Source organism: Pleurodeles waltl, chromosome 1_2, assembly GCF_031143425.1.
Source record: "Pleurodeles waltl isolate 20211129_DDA chromosome 1_2, aPleWal1.hap1.20221129, whole genome shotgun sequence".
Taxonomy (NCBI): domain Eukaryota; kingdom Metazoa; phylum Chordata; class Amphibia; order Caudata; family Salamandridae; genus Pleurodeles; species Pleurodeles waltl.
The window spans coordinates 81,084,252-81,105,492 of NC_090437.1; the positions used below are offsets into that span (position 1 = coordinate 81,084,252).

The following is a 21,241-nucleotide window of genomic DNA, read 5'->3' on the forward strand; positions in this document are numbered from 1 at the left end:
ATGATATCACTATCTGGGCAAAGGCTCCAACTCATTCGTACCAGTATGTCCAGGGCCACATGAATTAAGTGGCAACAGAGGGACAAATTATGTGGCAGGCTTAAGTAAATTATGCGGCAAGAAAAGTCAAATATGTAGCATGACTCACCACATTTTGTAATAGTTTTACTTCATCATTTTGACATTTTTCACTTAGTAACATTGTATGGGCATTAGTTGTGCCTCATTAGTACCAGTTTAACTCCGAAATATCTCAATAAGCAACAGAAAAGTGAGCAGTCCAGCTCTGCAAAGGGCCATCCATTGCGCGGCAATGTTTCACTGCATTGTTAGTAACTCCTGAACCTTTTGAGCTAGAAACACATTAAAAATGGTAAAAATCAGCAGATTAAGCTGCAGATGATAAATTATGTGGTAAATCTAGAATTATGTGAAAATCTCAGCAGCTGCACAATCGCATAATTCCAGTGGCCCTTAGGGTGACACTCAAACACAGCTATAAGAAACAGAAAGATGACCAGCCAATCTTTGCAAAGGGCTTTCCATTGTGCAGCAACATGTGTTTGCTGCTAACTTATGATCCGTTTGAACTAGAGACATATTTGTGTTTTTGTTAAAAGCTGCAGATCATGCAGTAGTTATAATATGTGGCAAATGCAGCCAATCCATAACAATGCAGAAAACACAGCAACCACAGAATTGCATAATGTTAGTGACCCCAAATCAGATGCATGTGAGGGTTCATGTACCTTGTATGTGAGGTAGTTTCTTATTAAGCAGTTAGCGAAAAATATAGTTTATTACATCAAACACAAGATGTGTCAGCACAATGCACACTCTGAACAAACCTATTTAGAAGTGCTATATTAATATGTGTAATAATGAACAAAACGGAGGTTGAAGAAGTAAAGCATTTGCCTTGGATCACACAATTTGGTCAAGCATGAAAGCCAGGATTGCTCCTAGGTTTTCCAGTTTCTCATTGTGCAATTCAGCCACTAGATGGGTATCTCCTTTTAAGACAATAAAGCATAATACTTTAAATGCAATTGTTGGAAAATGAGAGTGGAGCCTCAGTGACAGGCAGGGTCCACACTCTATTGTTGGCATGTTCCCACATAGCTTAAAACTTGCCGGTGGACATAAGAGCACATTAGAATAGGCAAAGACCACGTTCATTTTTGTCCAGTACAGATATTTGCCTTGATTCACAAGATGCTGAGCAAAAAAGGCCAGGATTCAAGCCTGACTCCCAATGATGCTTGAGGGCAGCTGTAATCAGAAGGCCACATCACCTCGGAAACTCTGCTCATTTTGGGTTTCATGTTATAAGAGGACCTCTATTGAGCTGAGCAGAGCCAGGTCTCGGGCTTTACCTTTCAGAGGTTCATCCACCTTTAATGGGATGCAAAACAGAGTGAAATCCAGGAATAAATGTAAAAACCTTTCGGACAGTGGAAGGGTGGAAGAAGAGGGGTGAATGTAAAGAAAGAGAACAGCTGAAACAAGGAAAGAGGCTGGGGAAGCAGAGTGGTAAAGAGTAGCATATGGACGGGAGATGTGGATGTAAGAGGAACACAACCAGCAAAATGAGACTGGTGAAAAGGGAGAGGCTGCTGTAAAGGGGGTAGACCCAGCAAAAGAGATTGAGTAAAGAGAAGGTCAGAGGGTGGGTGGAAAGGTGAGAGAACAGGAGCAGCTAAACCGAAGGGAAAGGTGGATGTTATAGTGACTGAATCAGAGCAAAGGTACTATGATGCGAGAGAGATGAGAGGTGAAGAGGAGATAATGCAGGGGTCAAGTGGATATAGAATGGGGCTAAACCAGCAAGGGAATAGTTTGGGCAATGGGCAAAAGATGAGGTGAAAAGTAGAGCATTGAGAGGAGTTGTGGATGTGAGTGGGCAGAATCACCAAAAAAAAAAAAAAAAAAAAAAAAAAAAAAACAGGCTAGATAAAAGGTAAAAAAAAAAAAGTATTTGGACCATTGTGTGCTGCTAAGTCTGTTTAGCCATCTGCTAAAGTTTTCAATTACCTATCTCTTTATTATCCATATAAAAAAATTAAAACAAGCTTTTAGCTTTAAGTTGCACGTGTCATTCTTCATAAAGAGCTGTTATCTTGAATCATCCTTAATGTATGTGCTGACTTTCAGTCTGCTCTGTGTTCACTCTTTTACTCCTCTTGACCTCTAAATCAACACATGCTAAAGGACCACTCAAAAATGCATTCAATATTGCAATTGCTATATACCATATGTTTTCAGGGCTACAAAATCACCCAAAGAGACCGCACCAACAAACCAGGAGGAGGAATCGCCATAGTACACAGAAGCTCCATCAGGATCTCAACCGACACCCACGATGCCCTAGATACCGCTGAAAACCTGCACTTCCAGATATACATCAATGCCAACACCACCCTGAGAGGAACCCTCGTCTACGGACCCCCAGGCCCCACCCACAATTCTGCGACACCATCGCCGATACTATCAGCACCCACACCCTCGCCTTAACGGACTACAAGCTCCTCGGCGACCTGAATTTCCACCTGGAAAACACCGGCGACAACTCCTCCTCAGCCCTACTGGACAACCTTGCCAATCTCGGCCTCAAGAAACTTGTCACCACGCCCACCCACTCAGCTGGCCAGACACTCAACACCATCTTCTCCTCCAGCAGCCACGTCACCTTCACTCACACCACCGAACTCAATTGGACCGACCACCAATGTGTTCAATTTTCCTTCCAGAAACCCACCACCAACAGCATCGGATCCCTCACTGCAAGTGGTACAAAATCTCTAAGGACCAATTGATCTCCAACCTCGCCCACGCCCTACCACCCAACACCAGTGACCACAACACCACCGCCCTCAACTTCAAGTAATGGCTCGACGACTGCGCCAACACCCTCGCTCCACTCAGGAAAACCACCAACACCCGGGCCAACAAAAAAGCTCCCTGGTTCACTGCAGACCTTCAGGCCTCCAAACAAGAATGCCGGAAAGCCAAGAAGATTTGGTGCCTAGAACAAACAGAAAGCAAACACGCCGCCCTCCAATCCGCCATCCGCAAACATCACCAGCTCATACGGACCACCAAAAGATCTTTCTACACAGAACGAGTTGACAACAACGCACACAACAGCAAGGAACTCTTCAGAATCATCAAGGAACTCTCCAACCCCAAGCCCTGGTCTGCCGACCCACCCCACTCGCAAGACCTCTGTGACTCCCTCGCCACCTTTTTTCAACGCAAGATCACAGACATCCATGGCAGCTTCGAACTGCCGCTCCCCACCACCACCACTGGCAAGGTCGATCCCAACGCACCCATCCACACCAACATCCTGAGTGCCTGGGCCCACACCTACGACGAGGAAACCACCAAGACCATGAGCACCATCCACTCCAGCTCACCCGCCGACCCCTGCCCTCACCACGTCTTCAATAAAGCCAGCCAAATCATCGCTCCTCAGCTCCGGACCATCATCAAAAGCTCCTTCGAGACCACCATCTTCCCGGAGAGCTGGAAACACGCCGAAGTCAATGCCCTGCTCAAAAAGCCCAAAGCCGACCCCGAAGACCTCAAAAACGACCGGCCCATCTCCCTCCTCCCCTTCCCTGCGAAGGTCATCGAGAAGATAGTCAACAGCCAACTATCTCGTTTCCTGGAGGACAACAGCCTACTCGACATCCCCCAGTCCAGCTTCCGCAAGAACCACAGCACCGAGACTGCCCTTATCGCTTGCACCGACGACATCAGGAGAAGGGTCAACAAAGTTGAAACCGTTGCCCTCATCCTCCTTGACCTTTCTGCAGCCTTCAACACCGTCTGTCACCACACCCTTTGCACACGCCTCTACGACGTCGGAATACACCACAGAGCCCTGGATTGGCTCACATCCTTCCTCTCTGGAACAACCCAAAGAGTCTGCCTCTCCCCGTTCCTGTCGAAAGCCACCAAGACCATCTGCAGAATCCCCCAGTGATCCCCACTCAGCCCCACCCTCTTCAATGTCTACATGGCACCGCTCGCAAACATTGTTCCATCCCACGGCCTCAACATTGTCTCATATGCAGACGACACTCAGCTCATCCTCTCCCTCACGAAGGACCCCGTAACTGCTAAGACCAACCTCCATACCGGACTTCACACCATCGCCATCTGGATGGAAGCAAGCAGCCTCAAACTGAACTCGGAGAAGATCGAGATCATCATCTTCGGCTCCAACAGATCAGCATGGGATGACTCCTGGTGGCCTGCCACTCTGGGGTCTGCACCAACGCCAACCATCCACGCTCGCAACCTAGGCTTCATACTGGACTCATCGCTCTCTATGACACAGCAAGTTAACGCCATCTCATCCTCATGCTTTAACACCCTTCACATGCTCCGCAAGGCCTTCAGATGGATCAACCGTTGAAACCAGAAGAACGGTCACCCACGCCCTCGTCAGCAGCAGACTGGACTATGGCAATGCCCTCTATGCAGGAATAACGGCCAAGCTCCAGAAGAAACTCCAGGGCATCCAGAACGCCTCAGCACGACTCATCCTCAACCTCCTTGCCACAAACACATCTCAGCCCACCTCAGAGACCTCCACTGGCTCCCCGTCAACAAAGGGATGGTCTTCAAGCTCCTGATCCACGGTCATAAAGCTCTTCACGACGCCAGACCTGTCTACCCCAACGAGCATCTCAACTTCCACATCCCGACACGCCAGCTTTGCTCCGCCAACCTCGCCCTCGCTACCGTCCCCCGCATCCACCGGACCACAACTGGCGGCAGTTCCTTCTCCCACCTGGCTGTCAAAACCTGGAACTCCCTCCCCGTCAACCTACGTCTGACCCAGGACCTCCTGACCTTCAGGAAGCGCCACAAGACCTGGCTCTTCGAGCAGCAGCACCCCCATCCCAAAGCCTTGAGACCCTTCCAGGTAAGTAGCGCGCTTAACAAATTACTGATTGATTGACTGATTCAATCTTAGTGTAACAATCAAAAATATAGATAGTTTATGTTCAGTCCATTAATTCATCCAGAAAGACCAATTCAATTACAGTATTTTTTATTTATTCTTTTTCACCATATTATACAAATGCAATGTCACCCCTGCCAATGTGTTTTGTCCTTTACTTAGGACTTCATCAGAGCTCCATCACACTGAAGTGGGGTGCCAGTTGTAACATTACTATCTTCTCCAGTATCACTTCATTAGTATTTTAATTGCCCAATTCCTTCAGCCTGTCGGAATATTGTCTTGCCGCAACGTTTTCCTTCCTTGCAGCTAGTATGAGGATTTTGTAGTGTGACCCACATCCTGCTGAAGTGGATTCCAATGCCTGTTTTCCTGCAGCTGAATGGAGTCAATGTGGGGCAGTGGCTGCAGAGAGCGTGGAATGTGGCAATAGTGAGTTGTCAAAGCTTACTCCAAGAGGTGCTATAGGTATTGAAACTCAAATATAGTATGTAACATTAACCATACACAATTAGACCCTCATCCAGCTAGCCCAGCTATTTCTTTTTATACGGGACTAATTTAGAGCACAGTGTTCTGTGATAAAACATAAAAAAATATCTTCTGTGACTAGTAGTTCCCCAATACCCACAAAAATGTTAAGATGTCTATGTGTGCCCAAAGTGTCCCGCAAAATGACATTAGCCCATCCAGCAAAATGTAAGTGCTGTGAAGCCCATGGAAGGGGCTAGGCTCAGATAGGAAATGTGTAGAAGTCACAATTGACCAGCGGGCTCCTTGTCAGGCCAGTTGGTGAGATTTGTTTTATTACTAAATAAACTGGGCTCCTTGATTGGGCTGGCTTGGCCACTTGTCCAGAAATCAAAAAGCTGTGCAGCCTTAAGGTTGGTGTTCACAGACTCAGTCTGACTATGCTTGCAAAGCCAACTGGCTCATTGTCATGTGCAGAATGGCAATCAGCTGGTACAGTATGATGTGCAGCTAATGTGTGCCTCCTCCTACAACAAATAATCCCAAACCTTGGGGAGTGACAGTGAGGTTGATGAAAATGACTGCTTTTCAAGAGCAGTTAGAACTGGGCTCCTGTGGGAGGAAAGGGGCTGCACAGGGTAGGAAGGCCCTTAAGGAGTGACATGAGCATTCCATATAGTACATATGTGGCATGGAGTGATCAGCCAAACACTGACCCTGTGAGAGCAGGTAGCCAGTATGTACAGGGAGGCAGATCTTGCATTAGAGGTTGAAAGATCAACCGTGTTTGATTAGACACCTGGGGAGTGACTTGTGAATAATAGAAATGATCTTGTCTTCAATTATCTGTTTAGCAGAGCCAATTAATTCACCTGACGGCAGACCCAATTTAGTTATTACTTCTTAGGCTAAGTATGAGTTGAGTAGCATGGTTCTGGCCCCTTGGCAAATGTCTTCTCAAATATTAGGGACATGTGCAGTACGTTTTTAAACAGTAAGTCTCTAGCATAACTTTAGATTTATTTTGCTAGTCAAGCACCAACTCCCCCAACCTCCCTATTCAACTTTGTTACATTTCCTTTCTCTGCAGTTGTAAACTGCAAAGTCTACTATAGTAAGCCCTTTTGGTTTTGTTGCTTAAATGTACCTTTTTACTGACTGTGTCCCACTATAGCTTTGGCAGTCTTTTTTTCTCTTGCCGCAAACTGTTTTCCCTTTTTAGCCATCTGTCATGTTAGTTCAGCTCTTTGCATCTCTTACAAGTGGAGTCTATGAGTAATTGTTGTGCTTAGACACTCAACGTGATCCAGCCTTGGGTGCTTCTACCAGCCAATATATAGGCCAGACCACCCGAGTATGACATTTGTGCCACCGCCTCACCTTTCGCAATCTGTATGTTTTGTTGTTTCCTGCAAGTTTTGCAGGTCACTCACCTGATCTAGCATGTATAATACCCCACTTATGCTGAAAACCAAATGCCTGAATCTTTAACTTCAAGGGAGGGCTCAGGGGTCACTTCAAGCCCCACTGTATATCTCTGCGACAATCTGACTCGTAATGTAGATTTTCCTAGTAATTTATGAAGGAAAGTCTTCATTTTATTTAAGACACGGAGGCGAGTATTATGCTTTAGTCTTTTCTTTATTTTCAATAGCAGCTGCAGTCAAGAACAGAACTACTGATCCCATAAGGCCAACCACAACGGCCAATGAGGATCAAAAGGTAGTTCTAAGAAAATGCACCAATCACCAACAACCTGACCTATTAATACCTATCTTGACTGGGAACAGCCCTCTTTTCTTGTGCGAGCTTAAACAGTAGAAAACAAAGGAACAATTAAACTACAAATAGCTAAGCCTAAAGCTAAAGGTTCCTGTAAATAGTAAATCAGTCTTTGAGCCAACTCCGGAAGGGTGTTCTGAGAGGACGGAGAGAAGATCGTAGAGGCAGAACCAGCCAAGAACGAAGCAGCTGAAGAGACGAAGGCAGGAGCCTTATGTCGTTGACTGTTGTCCTGATGTAGAAGCTGAAGGGAGGGAGACAAAAGTAGAATTAATTTTTGTAGCGGCGGGATAATACTCGCCTCCGTGTCTTTAATAAAATTAAGACTTTCCTTCTTAAATTACTAGGAAAATCTACATTTTATGGCAAGACCGGAGGCTCCTATTATGCTATTTTAAAGCGTATTAATCACATTGAAAGAGGCATGTTCAATCGGTTTACAATAGAAAACTTTAAAAACATTATCATTGGACCAGTCAGCCGACCTGAGAATATCCTCTAAGCAGGAACCGGACCAAAAAGCTTTGGACGCCATAGCTCCCCTAGCTGAATGGGCCCCAAAGATGGAGATATCAATACCAACCAAAGACATAATCCAGCGGACCCATCAAGCTAAGGTTGGGGAGGACACAGGTTTGAAAGGCTTCCTGAAAGATATCAGGAGCTGGGTAGAAGAGGAATTTCTCAGACCGGCTGTCTGCTGTTCATAAACTTTTAAACATTGACCTACACAAAGTTTAGGCTGGTCCGGAAAAAAGGGGTAAAAAACTGAAGAAAGGTTAGTTTTTGTACGTCTGACCACATTAAACATAACCCCAGAAGAAGTGAACTGACGAGCTGTAATGTCCAACGCTTTAACATCAGACAAGCGTTTGAAAGACACCAGACATAAAAGCATAGTCAATTTGGCTGAAAGCTGTTTTAACGATAAAGAGGCATTATCTGGCCATGACATAAACAATCTTAAAACAGTATTGACATCCCATACAGAACTATATTTTGGTTTTGGAGGATTGGAAAATTTTACTCCCTTTATAAGACGACATACCAAAGGATGTTCTCCAACAGGTTTCCCCTGTAAAAATACATGTGAGGAAGAAATAGCCGTCCTATACAAATTAATGGTACAGAAAGATTTACCCTTGGAAGCTTCTGCTGCCAAAAAATTGATAATCATTGTTACATCTGCTGTAAAGGGATCAACCTGTTTTCCCACACACCAGCGATGCCAGAGGTCCCAAGCTGATCGATATGCTATCTTTGTTCCTGGAGCTCTGGCCATGTCCAGGAAATTTGAAGCTTCTGTCGAAAAAGAAGTGGGAGGCTGGGATTCCCTTAAATTTTCCAAGCTGAAAGAATGAGAGCATTCTGGAGAACTAGGCTGTGAGATAGGCCTTGAGGATCGGTTAGAAGGTCCGGGATCAGGGGGAGCAAGAAAGGAGGTTCTATCAATAGTTCTAGGAGGGATGGAAACCACACTTGGGCGTGCCAAAAGGGAACTATGAGTACTATGTCAGCCTGTTGGTGTCTGACATGCGCTATAACCCTGGAAATCAGAATGAAGGGGGGAAAGGCGTAATTGAGGGAAGAAGACCAGTCTTGAGAAAAAGCATTGAATGCTAGAGCCAGCGGGTCTGGATGCCAACTGAAAAACTTTGGTAGTTGAGCGTTGAGATGTGAAGCGAATAAATCTATGTCGAAAGGACCCCACTTGTGATGGATGCTGTTGAAGACCTGTACATTGAGCATCCAATCGCTGGAATCCTGAAAATGTCGAGAGTACCAATATGCTACCACGTTGAGGTTGCCTGGAAGGTACTCCGCTTGTACTGAGATTCTGTTTAGAAGACAAAATTCCCAGAACCCTTTCGCCAATTCCGCTAAAGGCTTGGACCTTGTGCCCCCCAAGCGGTTGATGTAGGAGACCGCGGAAATGTTTTCCATCCTGAGAAGAACCGAACAGGAAACCCTGTCTCTTGCAAGACTCCTGATTGCAAAGGAGCCGGCAAGCATCTCTAAACAATTTATGTGCAGTCTTGACTCCTCTCGCGACCATAAGCCTCTAGTCGAGACTGTACCACAACGGGCCCCCCAGCCCAGAAGGCTTGCATCTGATTCTAATACTAGATCTGGGGCTGATGCAAAGATGGTCCTGCCGTTCCAGGCATCTAAATGGTCTATCCACCATTGGAGTTCCGCTCGAGATTCCTGATCTAGTTCTATGGAATCTGAACAGGCCAACCCTCTTTGGAGGTGGCATATTTTCAACCTTTGCAATGCTCGATAACGTAGAGGACCTGGGAAAATAGCTTGGATTGAGGATGAGAGAAGACCTACGACTCTTGCAAGGGATCGGAGAGAAAGTTGAGAATTGCGAAGGATAAGCAAGATTTCTGACTTGATAGATTTTATCTTTGAGGAGGGAAGAAGAAGAAAAGCCGAAATGGAATCTACGAGGAAACCTAGAAGTTCGATCTTTTGGATCGGGTCTAAGGAAGATTTCTCGTAGTTTACGATAAAACCTAGGTCTGCAAGCAGCGTGCAAGCAAGATGCACCTGAGCCAGAAGGGAGGAACGATTTTGATTCATCATGAGGATATCGTCCAGGTAGATAATTAACCTGACGCCACGAGCTCTGAGAAAAGCTGCTACCGGTCTCATCAGCTTTGTGAAACACCATGGAGCGGACGAGAGACCGAAAGGGAGAGGTAAACCGGAAAGTCTGACCGGCCCATTGGAATTGAAGACATTTTTGAGAGACGGGGTGTATGGGCATGGTTAAATAGGCATCTTTCAAATCTAACCTTACCATCTAATCTCCTTGTAAAAGGGTATCCCTGAGATGAATGATGGTTTCCATTTTGAAGTGTCGATAAAGAACAAACTGATTGAACTGGCGAAGGTTGATAACTGGTCTCATCTTTTTGTTCTTTTTCTGAACCAAGAAAACTGAACTGAGAAACCCTGAAGGATCTAAAGGACATGGGATTATCGCCTGTTTCTGAAGTAAATCTTGAATTTCTAAGGAAATTAGTTCTGTCATTTCTAAAGAAAAATGAGGTGGAGGAGGGAACACAGTTTGCAAAGGCTCTGCAAAAAGCTCTATAACATAACCCTGAACGGTATTTAACACCCAAGGATCTGATGTGAGTTCTTTCCATTTTGACAGGAAAGTTGAAATACGATCCCCCCAGAACATGAGAAAAAATCGTTTGACTTACCGGTTTGAGAGGAGAACTTGGAACTTTGGTTGCCTCTGTTCCTGAAGCCCCTGTTCCTCTGGGGATAGAACTGTGACCTGTAGTTTTGGGATGTGTTGTTGCCGTAGTAACCCCAGGAACCTTGGTTAGCATAGGTACAGCCGGCAAAGCGGTTCCTGCCTCTGCCAGCCCTTGCAAAAACATGTGTCGAAAACATCTTTTTCAAAGATTGTTGGGCTTTATCAAGGGATGAAAAAGTCGCCAAATATTTGCTCAACTCCTTGATAAAGGAGTCACCAAAAAGCATTCCTTCTGCTTTGACTCCGGGGTCCATACCAGCCAGGTTGACCAACTTCGGGTCGAGTTTGAGAAGAAGGCCTTTCCTGCGTTCGTGCGTAATGGAAGAGTTGGCGTTCCCCAGCAAGCAAATGGCACGTTGGGCCCACAGGGAGAGTTCCGCTGGGTCGACCGAAGCTTGATCCAAACGAGCCGATTCCGCCAGGTTGAAAATCTGAGTAAGGGGACCTACCACGTCTAACAGTTTGTCTTGGCAAGAAGACCATGCTTTATCAACCCCTTTGCGTGGGTCTTTGCCATTCTTAGTAAAAAAAAGTTATAAGAGAAGTATCAATGGATGGGGTGGCAGTAATTTTTGACGAAAGAGCGGGACGAGGACATTCTGATTTGAGTTTAGCCCGCACCTGTTTATCAAGGGGAGTGCGCAGTCTGGCCGTAACATACTCTGCCACATGGTCTGTAGGGAGCCATTCGGTCGAGTTAGGGTGCTGGATGCTTGCGGGATCGAACATTGGCACCCCTTCGGCATCTAGAAATGTGCAAGACCCCGCAAAATCTTGTGACCCACATTTGGCTTTTTTGGGAGGAGGAGGGGAGAAGACATCTCCCAAGTCCCTATCGGAAGAATCCGAATCAGGGTCTTGCACTTTCTCATCGGTGTCTAAAATTTTTGATATGTGGATTGGAGAAATATTTTTGGTTTTAAACATGCACTTTTTAGGTGTCTTATTTAATAATCCCTCCTTTGAAGGATGCCTTTGAGGAGCCACGTCCTCCGCCACTTGTGAACTCTTGTCACTTGCCTTTAGCGTCGGTTTGGTATTTTTTGAAGGATTAAGACGCTTTCTGCCTTCCCCCGCAGATTGGGCCAGCATGGTTTTTGACACCAGAGACACCACAGAATTTTCTACATTTTTTGACAATTTTTGCCATGAGACCGCCATGGCCTGCTCGACTGAGGACTGAATGAAGTCATTCAGATTGTCCTTGAGGAAGTCTTCCTCCTCCTCCTGAGACAGCATTGGAAGGTTAGAGCTGTCCATGATAATAGTAAAAAACAATTAAAAATAATTGTCCAAGAAAGGGTTAATATTTTCTGCCCTAATTTAGAAAAAATTTAAAAAAACAAAACTGAAAAACAAATCTGAAAAACAAAACTGAAAAAAACGAAACTCCAAAGAATTAGGAGTAAGGCGCTGTCAAAAATAATTGAGGGTTGAACGAGTGAAAAATTCCTCTGGAATGACCTAGTCAAACCGCCTCTTTGAAGTTGAGAGCGCGGTAACAATAATATCCCACCAAGCGCTGTGAAATAAATAAACAGAACGCCTGGGGAACGCGCTCACTGAAGCGTGAGAGGAAGGATTAGTCTGGGCGGGCGCTGAGCACAGCAGAAAGGCTGTCAAACGCGACCAAGCATGAAGGGAACCGTTTTCTCCTCAGCGGGGGCTGAGAGAACAGCGCACGCTGAGGACAGAACGGTTAAGTGCCAAAGACGCGCTCGCACCGTCAACAATGTAAAATTGCGGCTACAAGCCAACTAAGCAAATAAACGCCTTTAAAGACAGAATAACCAAGGAAACAAGCATTTGAAGAACCAAAACCTGAAATATTACATATAAGCCCAAAATTATACAGTAGTTATAAGAAGTGTATGTACTTATCTTGACTGCGAGCAGCAAGAAAAGAGGGCTGTTCCCAATCAAGATAGGTATTATTAGGTCAGGTTATTGGTGATTGGTGCATTTTCTTAGAACTATCTTTTGATCCTCATTGGCCGTTGTGGTTGGCCTTATGGGATCAGTAGTTCTGTTCTTGACTGCAGCTGCAATTGAAAATAAAGAAAAGACTAAAGCATAATAGGAGCCTCCGGTCTTGCCATAAAATTGTAATCATACACTAATCTGGAAACAGTGAACAGTGGAGTAATCAGATCAGTTTTGGAGAAACCCTGACTTAGCTTTTTCACCCCTTTTGTCCAATGTAACGTATTTCCACATAATACATCTTTCGAATATATGTATTTTCATTAGGATTATCGTTAATATTTTAGCCATTTTAGGAATAGCTACACTAGGTAAGTAGTTTCTAGTAAGGCTGCTTCAATAATGCCAAAAAAAATCCAATTGATGTAACTTCCAAAGTTACTTCTTAAAAGGGCCCCTCAAGTTTCTATTCTGTCGGGGCCAGCAAACACAAAAGTCTGAAGTTACACGATAGACTAATTTTCTACGGCACCTCGGCAGTACAGGAAGCGTCCTGTAAATGAAAGAAATAACAGGTATTTCGCGGCACTTATTTACGACAACTTTTGCAGCGGCAATGCTGTAGGCGGAGCAGTGTAATTAACGTCATGAGCTTAGGAACTCTAGGCCCACCAATCCGATTTCCTTGCTTGTAACACTATAGCTGCAAGACAAGTAAAGCGAGTCTTGAACAGCACGTGTTTAGACGTCAGTTCAGAGGAGGAGCAAGGGAGAAAGACAACTGCACCACTAAGAGTTGGTTATGTAACACAGTCAAACACGCCTCGCTCACCGGTTTCGAGAGACGGAGTCGCTTCTCTCAATCTATTGGATCCACGCTCTTCACCGTGACCAGGCATTTTCAATGAGTTTCGATACAGCCGTCAATGTGATGTATGCAACTATCAGGTGCGTGACATAGGGTGACTCGCCGTGAAGCCAAAAGCAGATCTGGAAACAGAAGAAGGACAATAATAATAAACGCCCATGAGATATGCGCGCGAGGTTGGCGCCCATCTTGGAGTGGTTACGTTCTTTTTATTTAATTAGTCAGTATAACGTTGCGCAACCGTTTTGTGTGTTGAGTTTAGGCTGAAAACAACCAGTGGGTCGCCACCATTCTTCTTCACGTCAAGTTTGCTAGGCGGTTGTATGATAGCACCCCCAGGCGCACTACTAAACGATGAACAGAATCAGATCCTTATTGCAGAGAACTTTTGGGCTCGTCAAAGAGCATGCCGGCACCGACCACCTTGGGAACAAATACTATATCATCCCAGAGCAGAAGACATGGACAGGTCAAACTGTCCGGAAAAGGCGAGCGGTGGAAATGGTACGCCCTGGGGTGCACGCCTATGAAGCGGAGGCCATACCCACAGAGTGGGATGCCTGGATCCGAGGAAGGAGGAAAGACCCGCCCACGATCGAAGAACTCCTCCAGAACGAACAGTACAGAAACCAGGTGAAAGCAAAGAGCGAGGAGGCTTCAGCAAAGGATGAGATAATACAGGAGAGAGAGTACAAGGAGGGGCTGGTGTCTGAGCCCACGCACACCAGAATCAAGGGGCACGCCTCTGCCGCCTACTACGGAAAGAATGAAACTTTACAAGAGCCCACAAGCACCGCCAATTCCTTCGAGCCTGGGTCGTGGGCACCGCCGGGGAACAGGAGCCCTAATAAATAATTATGAAGTCCCGCGCCGTGCAGTCATGGTGTTTTCAAATAAATTAAATATCGCTGCTAACAAAGCTTCCCAACTCACAGGCATAGGAAACATTTTACCGAAATGGTTTATTTGAAGCAGAGCAACGAAAAACATTTCTAAGAAAATAATAAATACGTGCATATAAATATTAACCGATTTTCCACAGAGAAAGGACAGACGTCACTGGAAGAACCACGGAATACTGAAACGCTGCTATTGCCTGCGAAAGTGTTATTAAGATCTAACGTGACGGCCTAGTGCTCTGAAATCCGAAAAAAACGCTCGTTTAAATCGTAATGGACGTATTATTTGTCGACAGTTGGCGGGCGTGTTCAGAGGTTGTCCTCAAAGCTGCACCTTGTGTGATGTAAAACAACAAAAAAATAAAAATCGTTGTCTATGTGTCTGAGTTATACCTTTTTTAATATTTCTAGTTTTCCCATCCGAATGATTAATATAGGGACCGACATGGGCAAAATATTTTGCTGGCAAACAAGCATTGGCAAAGCAATGGGTCTCACCTGTTCAAAAGCTGCACTGGCTGTGGCAGTATTTTGCCATGTTGTACACAAGTGTGACTGAAGTCCAGGTTGGCTAAACGTTATTGGCGTGCAGGAGTATAGTATTTGTTGGAATGTAGGAGGGACAGAGTGTCGTTGAGTAGAGTTTAATGGCAGAGTGTAGGGGTGGAGTTGAGTAAGTTAGTGCAATGGACTGGATTGAGTGGGTTGGATTGAACTGGATTGGAGTAGGGTGGGCTGCATGGATTGGAGTAGAGGGGTTGGATTAGAGTGAGGGGGTAGAGTAGGGTGGATTGAGGTGCAGTTAGATGGGGTGGGCTAGATTAGAGTAGGTTGGATTGCATTGAGGAGAGGTGGATTGATTTCAGGGGGACTGGATGGAAGTGGGGTAGATGAAGGTGGTTTGGAGTGGGTGAATTGGGTTTGATTGGATTGTAGTGTGGTAGATTGTTTTGGAGTGGGTTGTTTGGGGGTGGGCAGGGTGGAGTGGGGCTGGTTGTTTTGAATTAATGTTGGGCAGATTGAAATGGGGCAGGTTGTTTTGGATTGAAGTATAGCAGACTTTTGGATTGAAGTGGGGCAGATTGTTTTGAATTGGAGTGGGGCATATTGGAGTTGAACACATTGCTTTGTACTGGAGTGGACAGAGTGAAGTGGAGCAGATTGTTTTTAATTGGAGTGGGGAAGAGTAGACTGGGGTGGGTTGGGAGGATTAGAGTGGAGTGGATTGGATTGGACTGGATTGGGGTGAGTGGGTGCATTAGTGTGGGGTAGATCGGAGTGAGGCAAAGTGAGGTGTACTGCACGATTATGTGTTGATGCATCATTTAATAAATTACACATAATATAGAAAGAACATCGCATTGCAATATTTCGAACAACATAATCTTTTGAGAAGCTCACCCACAAGCAAATACAAAATATAACATAAGTGGAAGTTGGCAAAATAAAAGAAAGTTAGATTTAAAAAAATAAAAAAAATTGTAATTTTGTTTGTTGTGCTGGGGACGTTTTTGCCAGTCACCAGCCTTCTGTTTGCAGGCCACTAGAAGATAAAAAGAACAAAATAGTACCTTGATCACGTCGGGAGCAGCAGACGGGCACTGTAAGTTAAATCAATCAGTGCTTGTTCCCTGCGCCACAGAGAGGAACGGAAATTATGCCAGGCCTGAAGTAGACAAATTATAAGGCTGTAAATAAGAGTGATGGGCATGCTCCAAGCCATTTATTGTTTACAACAGTCTTGCAAGCGAGATGCATGTGCTAGTGCATGTACTCGCATACTCAACCTTAAAAAGGGAACTCATGAAGCTGTTGCGCGACTCCCACGAAGACACTGTTGCCTAGCAAGGGTAAACAAGCATTGGCAAAGCCAATAGCTCTCGCCTATACGGGCTACTGCCTTTGTCAATGTTGGTAGCCATGTTGCACAGCAGCGCCAGACAAAATGTATTTTATTTTGGGTACTTCTTACTCAACAATTGGCAAGGTATGTGGTCATTGGAATATCTAGATGGTTGTGAAATACGACCCATATAAGGTCTCATAATGTATCAAAAATGATTGTATTGTTTTGAGTTGAATTCTGACTGGTTACATTGAAAGGTGTTTGTAATAAATGTGACCCTCAGATTTTATATCTAAACCACAACTTGTGTGTTGGACAATTTGTTCTTGCACTGACGCCGTTGTCATTCACTGCATCCAGTCTATCATAGGTGGATGAACGAAGCTCTCCACCAGCTAGAAGAGCAGCAAAATGAAGCCCTAAGCCCTGCTGTACCTTGTGCATTGCACTGCTGGATGGATTGTCCAGACCTTGAAGACTGTGGGCCCTGTAGGGAGCCACATGGACTTTCCTGTGGTGGCTTATTGCCCCGGATGTGCACCATTGTACATCCTCTGGCCAGGCGTGGCCAGAGGCTATATAATAAAGGGGTCGTAGACCGCACGGGGTCTTACACCCGTACCAGCATCAAGGTGTGAGTGTGTATTATTTGTATCCCACCAGAAGATAGCTATGCAGCTGAGGTAGCCAGAAGGCTAGAGCACCCTGGCAACATTGTGGGAAAAGAATGCCATACATGTGCCCTCTCCTGCTCCAGGTGACATCCTTCCTGCAGTGTCATGTTGGGCCAGTCGCCTTTGCAGCCCTGCCTGCCCACAAGTGGTCGCAGTAAGTCTCCTGCTTCTACTGTGCTCTGGCACTGAAGTGCCTGACGCTACCCTCGGCATACTGAAAGCCTGATATCTCACACAATGGTACCTCCTACTGGTGTCCACCACCTGTATGCAACACCTCCAGTCCTGGCCATCCCAGACTCCTGCACGCAGCGGGCCGCATGCACTGCCTACCTGGAGCATTGTCAACACCCCGCGCTCTCAGGGAGCCGAGTTCATATCATAACTACAAAGAGCATGTCAGCCTGTGCCAGCCAGCCGATTTGACAGTTCCAACAATGGGCCCGGCTGAAGGTGAGATGTTGGTGACTTCACGAGGCCATCATACAAAATAAAAGTAAATTAAAAATAAAATAACTGCAGAGAAGAACAAAAAGTGACTGTAGGGAACTAAAACAACAACTTTGTTGGGAAGGTTGTGCACATACCACTGAGAAGCTAGAGTGGTGCCCCCCCACATAACCTAGTGGGCCTACAATCTTGTACTGGGTGTATGTACCTCACCACAACTAGTTTCCTAGACCTTGCCCAGAATGCCACCTCACCGTTGCTGATTATATGAATGTGGCTTTCCCACAAGGGCAACAGCCAATTCAGGACCACCTCCAAAACACACACTGGTAAGGGTCCTGCAACCCTTCCGCAAGCTAGCTGACCTAGCAACCGCCTCACCCCAATGGAGAATTTGGGTAGAAAGGCTGGACAGCTACTTCATTGCCACCAGAGACAATGATGGGGCCTTCCCACTTAGGGAAAGAAATCCATCAGCTAGTCAAGCAACTCCCCAACACCAGCCCAGCAAACAACTATGATGCAGCAGTTAAAGCCCTCAACGCACATTTTGACCTGCAACTAAACCCGTTTTTTTGGGCGTTTTAAGCTCTGCCAGGCCTGTCAACGAGAGGGAGAATCCATCAACACCTTCTATGCGTGTCTGTGCAAAAAAGCTAGAATGTGCACAGCAGATGATCAACCAAAGTAAATAAGGGCACAAATCATTCAAGGATGCTGCAACAAGACGCTTGGAGGCCTCATCCTAAGACAACCGAATATCAGTTTGAATGACATTTTTATCATTGCTAGATCCCACTATCTGTCGGCCACAGGAGCCTCCGAGATGTACATTGCTATAACCCAGACATCAAAAAAGCCCCCCAGCGTGAAGGTAAAACATGCAGATGCCATATACATTAAAGGAAAACCCAACAGTCACAGGTTATCTGCTTCCTTATTGACCAGGTCCTGATGGAGGTATATTGGTCGCAATGAACACCCTCTTGATGACTGCCCTGCTCAGGGACGCACCTGGTCAAACCGTGGCATGATCAAGCATTTTGCAACAGTGTGCCAAGAGGGGCAGAGGAAGAGGCGCCCGAGAAAGACATACCCTGACTAAAGCAGTGCAACAGCTGTCTCTGAGTGAAGCCGAGCCCCAAGGAGCTGCAAGATATCTGTAACACCACAGACAACGTCCAAAAGACTAGCAGTCAGAAGATGAAGAGGAAGTCTTCTTCATCTCATTCACAAGGGACCTGAATAGGCACAGGAGGCCACAACCCAGTTGTATAGTGGAAATCAACAGGATGAAAGCAAAGCCCTCATCTACACTGGTGCATCAGTGAACAAGATTGGAATCCAACAATAGTAATGCCTCCCACCCCAAACCTGCACTCTTCCTGTCATACACCAAAATATTTACATGCAGGAGTCAGACTCTGCTATTCCTCAAGGGACACGTGGCAATATGCATTTTATCGAACAACCAAGAAATCCTGACAAGATTCCACTTGGTTGACAAAGAAGCCGACACCCTGCTAGGAAGCAACGCCGCTGAAGACTTAGGGCTTGTGTCATCCGCACTAAATGTGACAGCTTATCAAATCGACAAACTGCTGAACCAATTCCCCAAACTATTCAAAGGCCTAGGATTTCTGAAAGCCCCACCGGTCAAGTTACACATCAACAAATCAGTCATACGTGTGGCACTCTGCCATCAACATGTACCCTTCCACCTATAGAGTCAGGTCAAACAAGAACTAGGTTAATTCGAAAGCCAAAGTGTAATCGATCTATCCGGACCAACGCCTATGGTCATAGCTGAAAAGGCAAAACAACCTAGTAAAATACACTTGTGCATCGGCATGCACCTCCCCAGTAAGGCCATAAAATGGGAGAGGCACATCACGCCCACAATGGATGATATTATTGCTGATCTAAACTGTGCACAGTGGCTCTCCAACTTAGATCTCCATTGCAAGTACCACAAATTGCTCCTCTCAGAAGAAAGTAGATACATAACAACATTTTCAACTCACCATGGGCGACACTGTTACACAAGATTGAACTTCGGCTTTTCCTCAGCGAGGGAAGTGTTTCAGGATGTTACAGGGGAGGCACTGTCAGGGCTCCACGATGTCATGAATGTTAGCAATGACATCCTGATCTACTTTGCATGCGCAAACACCTGCATGCCACTTTAAACTGCCTATAAGAACATGACGTTACTGTGCACAGAGAAAAATTCTTTTTTTTTCAGCCGTCCATAGAATTCTTTGAACATGTCTTCAATCATAGAGGGGTAGAGGTCGATCCCCGGAAGCCGCAAGCCATAAAATAAACCCTGGCCCCTACCATCATGTCAGAGGTTCACAGCTTCCTGGGCATGGCCAAATACTGTGGCAGATTTATCCCCAATCTTGCGACGATTGCTAAGCCTTTCAGAGCTCTCATCAAGGTCTATGCCTGCTGGACATGGAATCAACATGAAGAGGAGGAGTTCCATAGGATAAAATCGGCTCTTCTGAACAAACCAATGATGGCATACTTCGACCGAAGAAGAGGACTGAGCTACTAGTTGATGCAAGTCCAGTGGGCCTGAGAGCAATGCTGACACAAGAGGTCGAACCTGGGAGATGGGCACCGCTAGCATTCACCAGCCGAGTTCTCACTCCAATGGAAGCACAGTACACCCAAATCGAAAGAGAAGCCTTAGCCATCAAATGGGAGTGTGGATATTTTCAACTATACCTCTGTGGAAGACCTTTCAGGTTGGTCACAAATCAATAGTTGCTCATACCACTATTCTGTGGCACAGCACCCCATTCAGCCCCTCAAATCTAACGCTGGGCCTTTCAGCTCCAATACTACAACATCAAAGTGATCTATCGGCAGGGATCCAAAAATCTGGTGGACATCCTCTCATGCCATCCTCCCTGGGTCACAGTGGTCAGCAAATGATAGCACAGGATCGACCATCTGCATTGTGACCCAAGGAGCCTTCCCAGAAGCATTGAGCATGAGCGAAATCAAAGAAGATGCCCCACGTGCCAACTCACCAGCTCCCAGGAAGCCCCAGCTCCCATCATTACCAAAAAACCTTGCCCCACCCCATGGTTAAAAGTGTGCATGGACTTCAGGAATTTACACAATGGGAGAGTCACAGTGGTTCAAGTAAACAGTTACTCTAAATGCACAAAACACATAAAGGACCGCGCTTCCAGGGCTCAGAATTCAAGCAGCTACTTGAACTCCTAGGAGTTCGACATCGCCGCATTACTCCACAGTATCCACAGGCCAACGGAGAACCCGAGTGTTTCATGCACACCCTAAACAAATCCCTCAGGATCATAACAGTTAAAAGAAACTAGCCCAAACTCAGCCTCCACAGATTCTTATGGGAGTACCAGGGGATGCCGCATTGTACTACACAGCGCTGTCTCTGGTCTCTAATGCTTAGTGGACCCTGGAAAGACATAGGTGGTCATTACAACCCTGGCAGTCGGAGTTAAAGCGGCGGTAAGACCGCCAACAGGCCGGCGAAAAAAAAATGGAATTACGACTGTGGTGGAAACCGCCAACAAAGACAGCCACTTTAACACTCTGACCGCCACAGCGGTACAATCAAACAGCGCGGCGGTCACTGCCAACAGACAGGCGGGAGACAATGTACCGCCCACAGTATCACAACCTACCAATCCGCCACCTTTTCCGGGGCGGATTCACCGCGAACAAAAACACGGCGAAAACAGGACTTCGAAGGGAAAACGCTTACCTTTACACACCCCACGAGGAACCAGGATGCCATGGAACCCGAGCTCCACATTTTACCAGCCTTTATCTTCTTGCTCCTCTACCAGGAGCACGAGCGCCGGCGGCAAAGACTATGGTGAGTACTGCACCTACGACACAGGGGAGGGAAAAACAGTGACACACACGCAACACCCCCACCCTCACCCACGACAACACACACACTAATACAGCATGATACATTACAGTTACACCCCCCAAGCCCCCGGAAGAATGCAAAGACAAAAGGAAATGAGGTGAACGATTGTAATATATGAAAATTCTGTAGTCAAATA

General features: G+C 45.9%; 2 protein-coding genes across 2 annotated transcripts in view; one reads left to right on the forward strand and one right to left on the reverse strand.

The window, feature by feature from the left end:
• Positions 1 to 13,402, reverse strand: part of TRMO (tRNA methyltransferase O) — a 333,801-nt gene extending 320,399 nt beyond the window's left edge. Inside the window, exon 1 of the mRNA XM_069236557.1 lies at positions 13,267 to 13,402. Coding sequence (XP_069092658.1) covers positions 13,267 to 13,333 — 67 coding nt within the window. The 5' untranslated portion in view covers positions 13,334 to 13,402. The remainder of the gene's footprint in view (positions 1 to 13,266) is intronic.
• Positions 13,403 to 13,656: 254 nt separating this feature from the next.
• NDUFAF2 (NADH:ubiquinone oxidoreductase complex assembly factor 2) lies at positions 13,657 to 14,580 on the forward strand. The gene has a single exon (XM_069236560.1). It carries the CDS (start codon positions 13,657 to 13,659, stop codon positions 14,155 to 14,157), a length of 501 nt encoding a protein of 166 aa, XP_069092661.1. The 3' UTR covers positions 14,158 to 14,580.
• Positions 14,581 to 21,241: the final 6,661 nt, after the last annotated feature.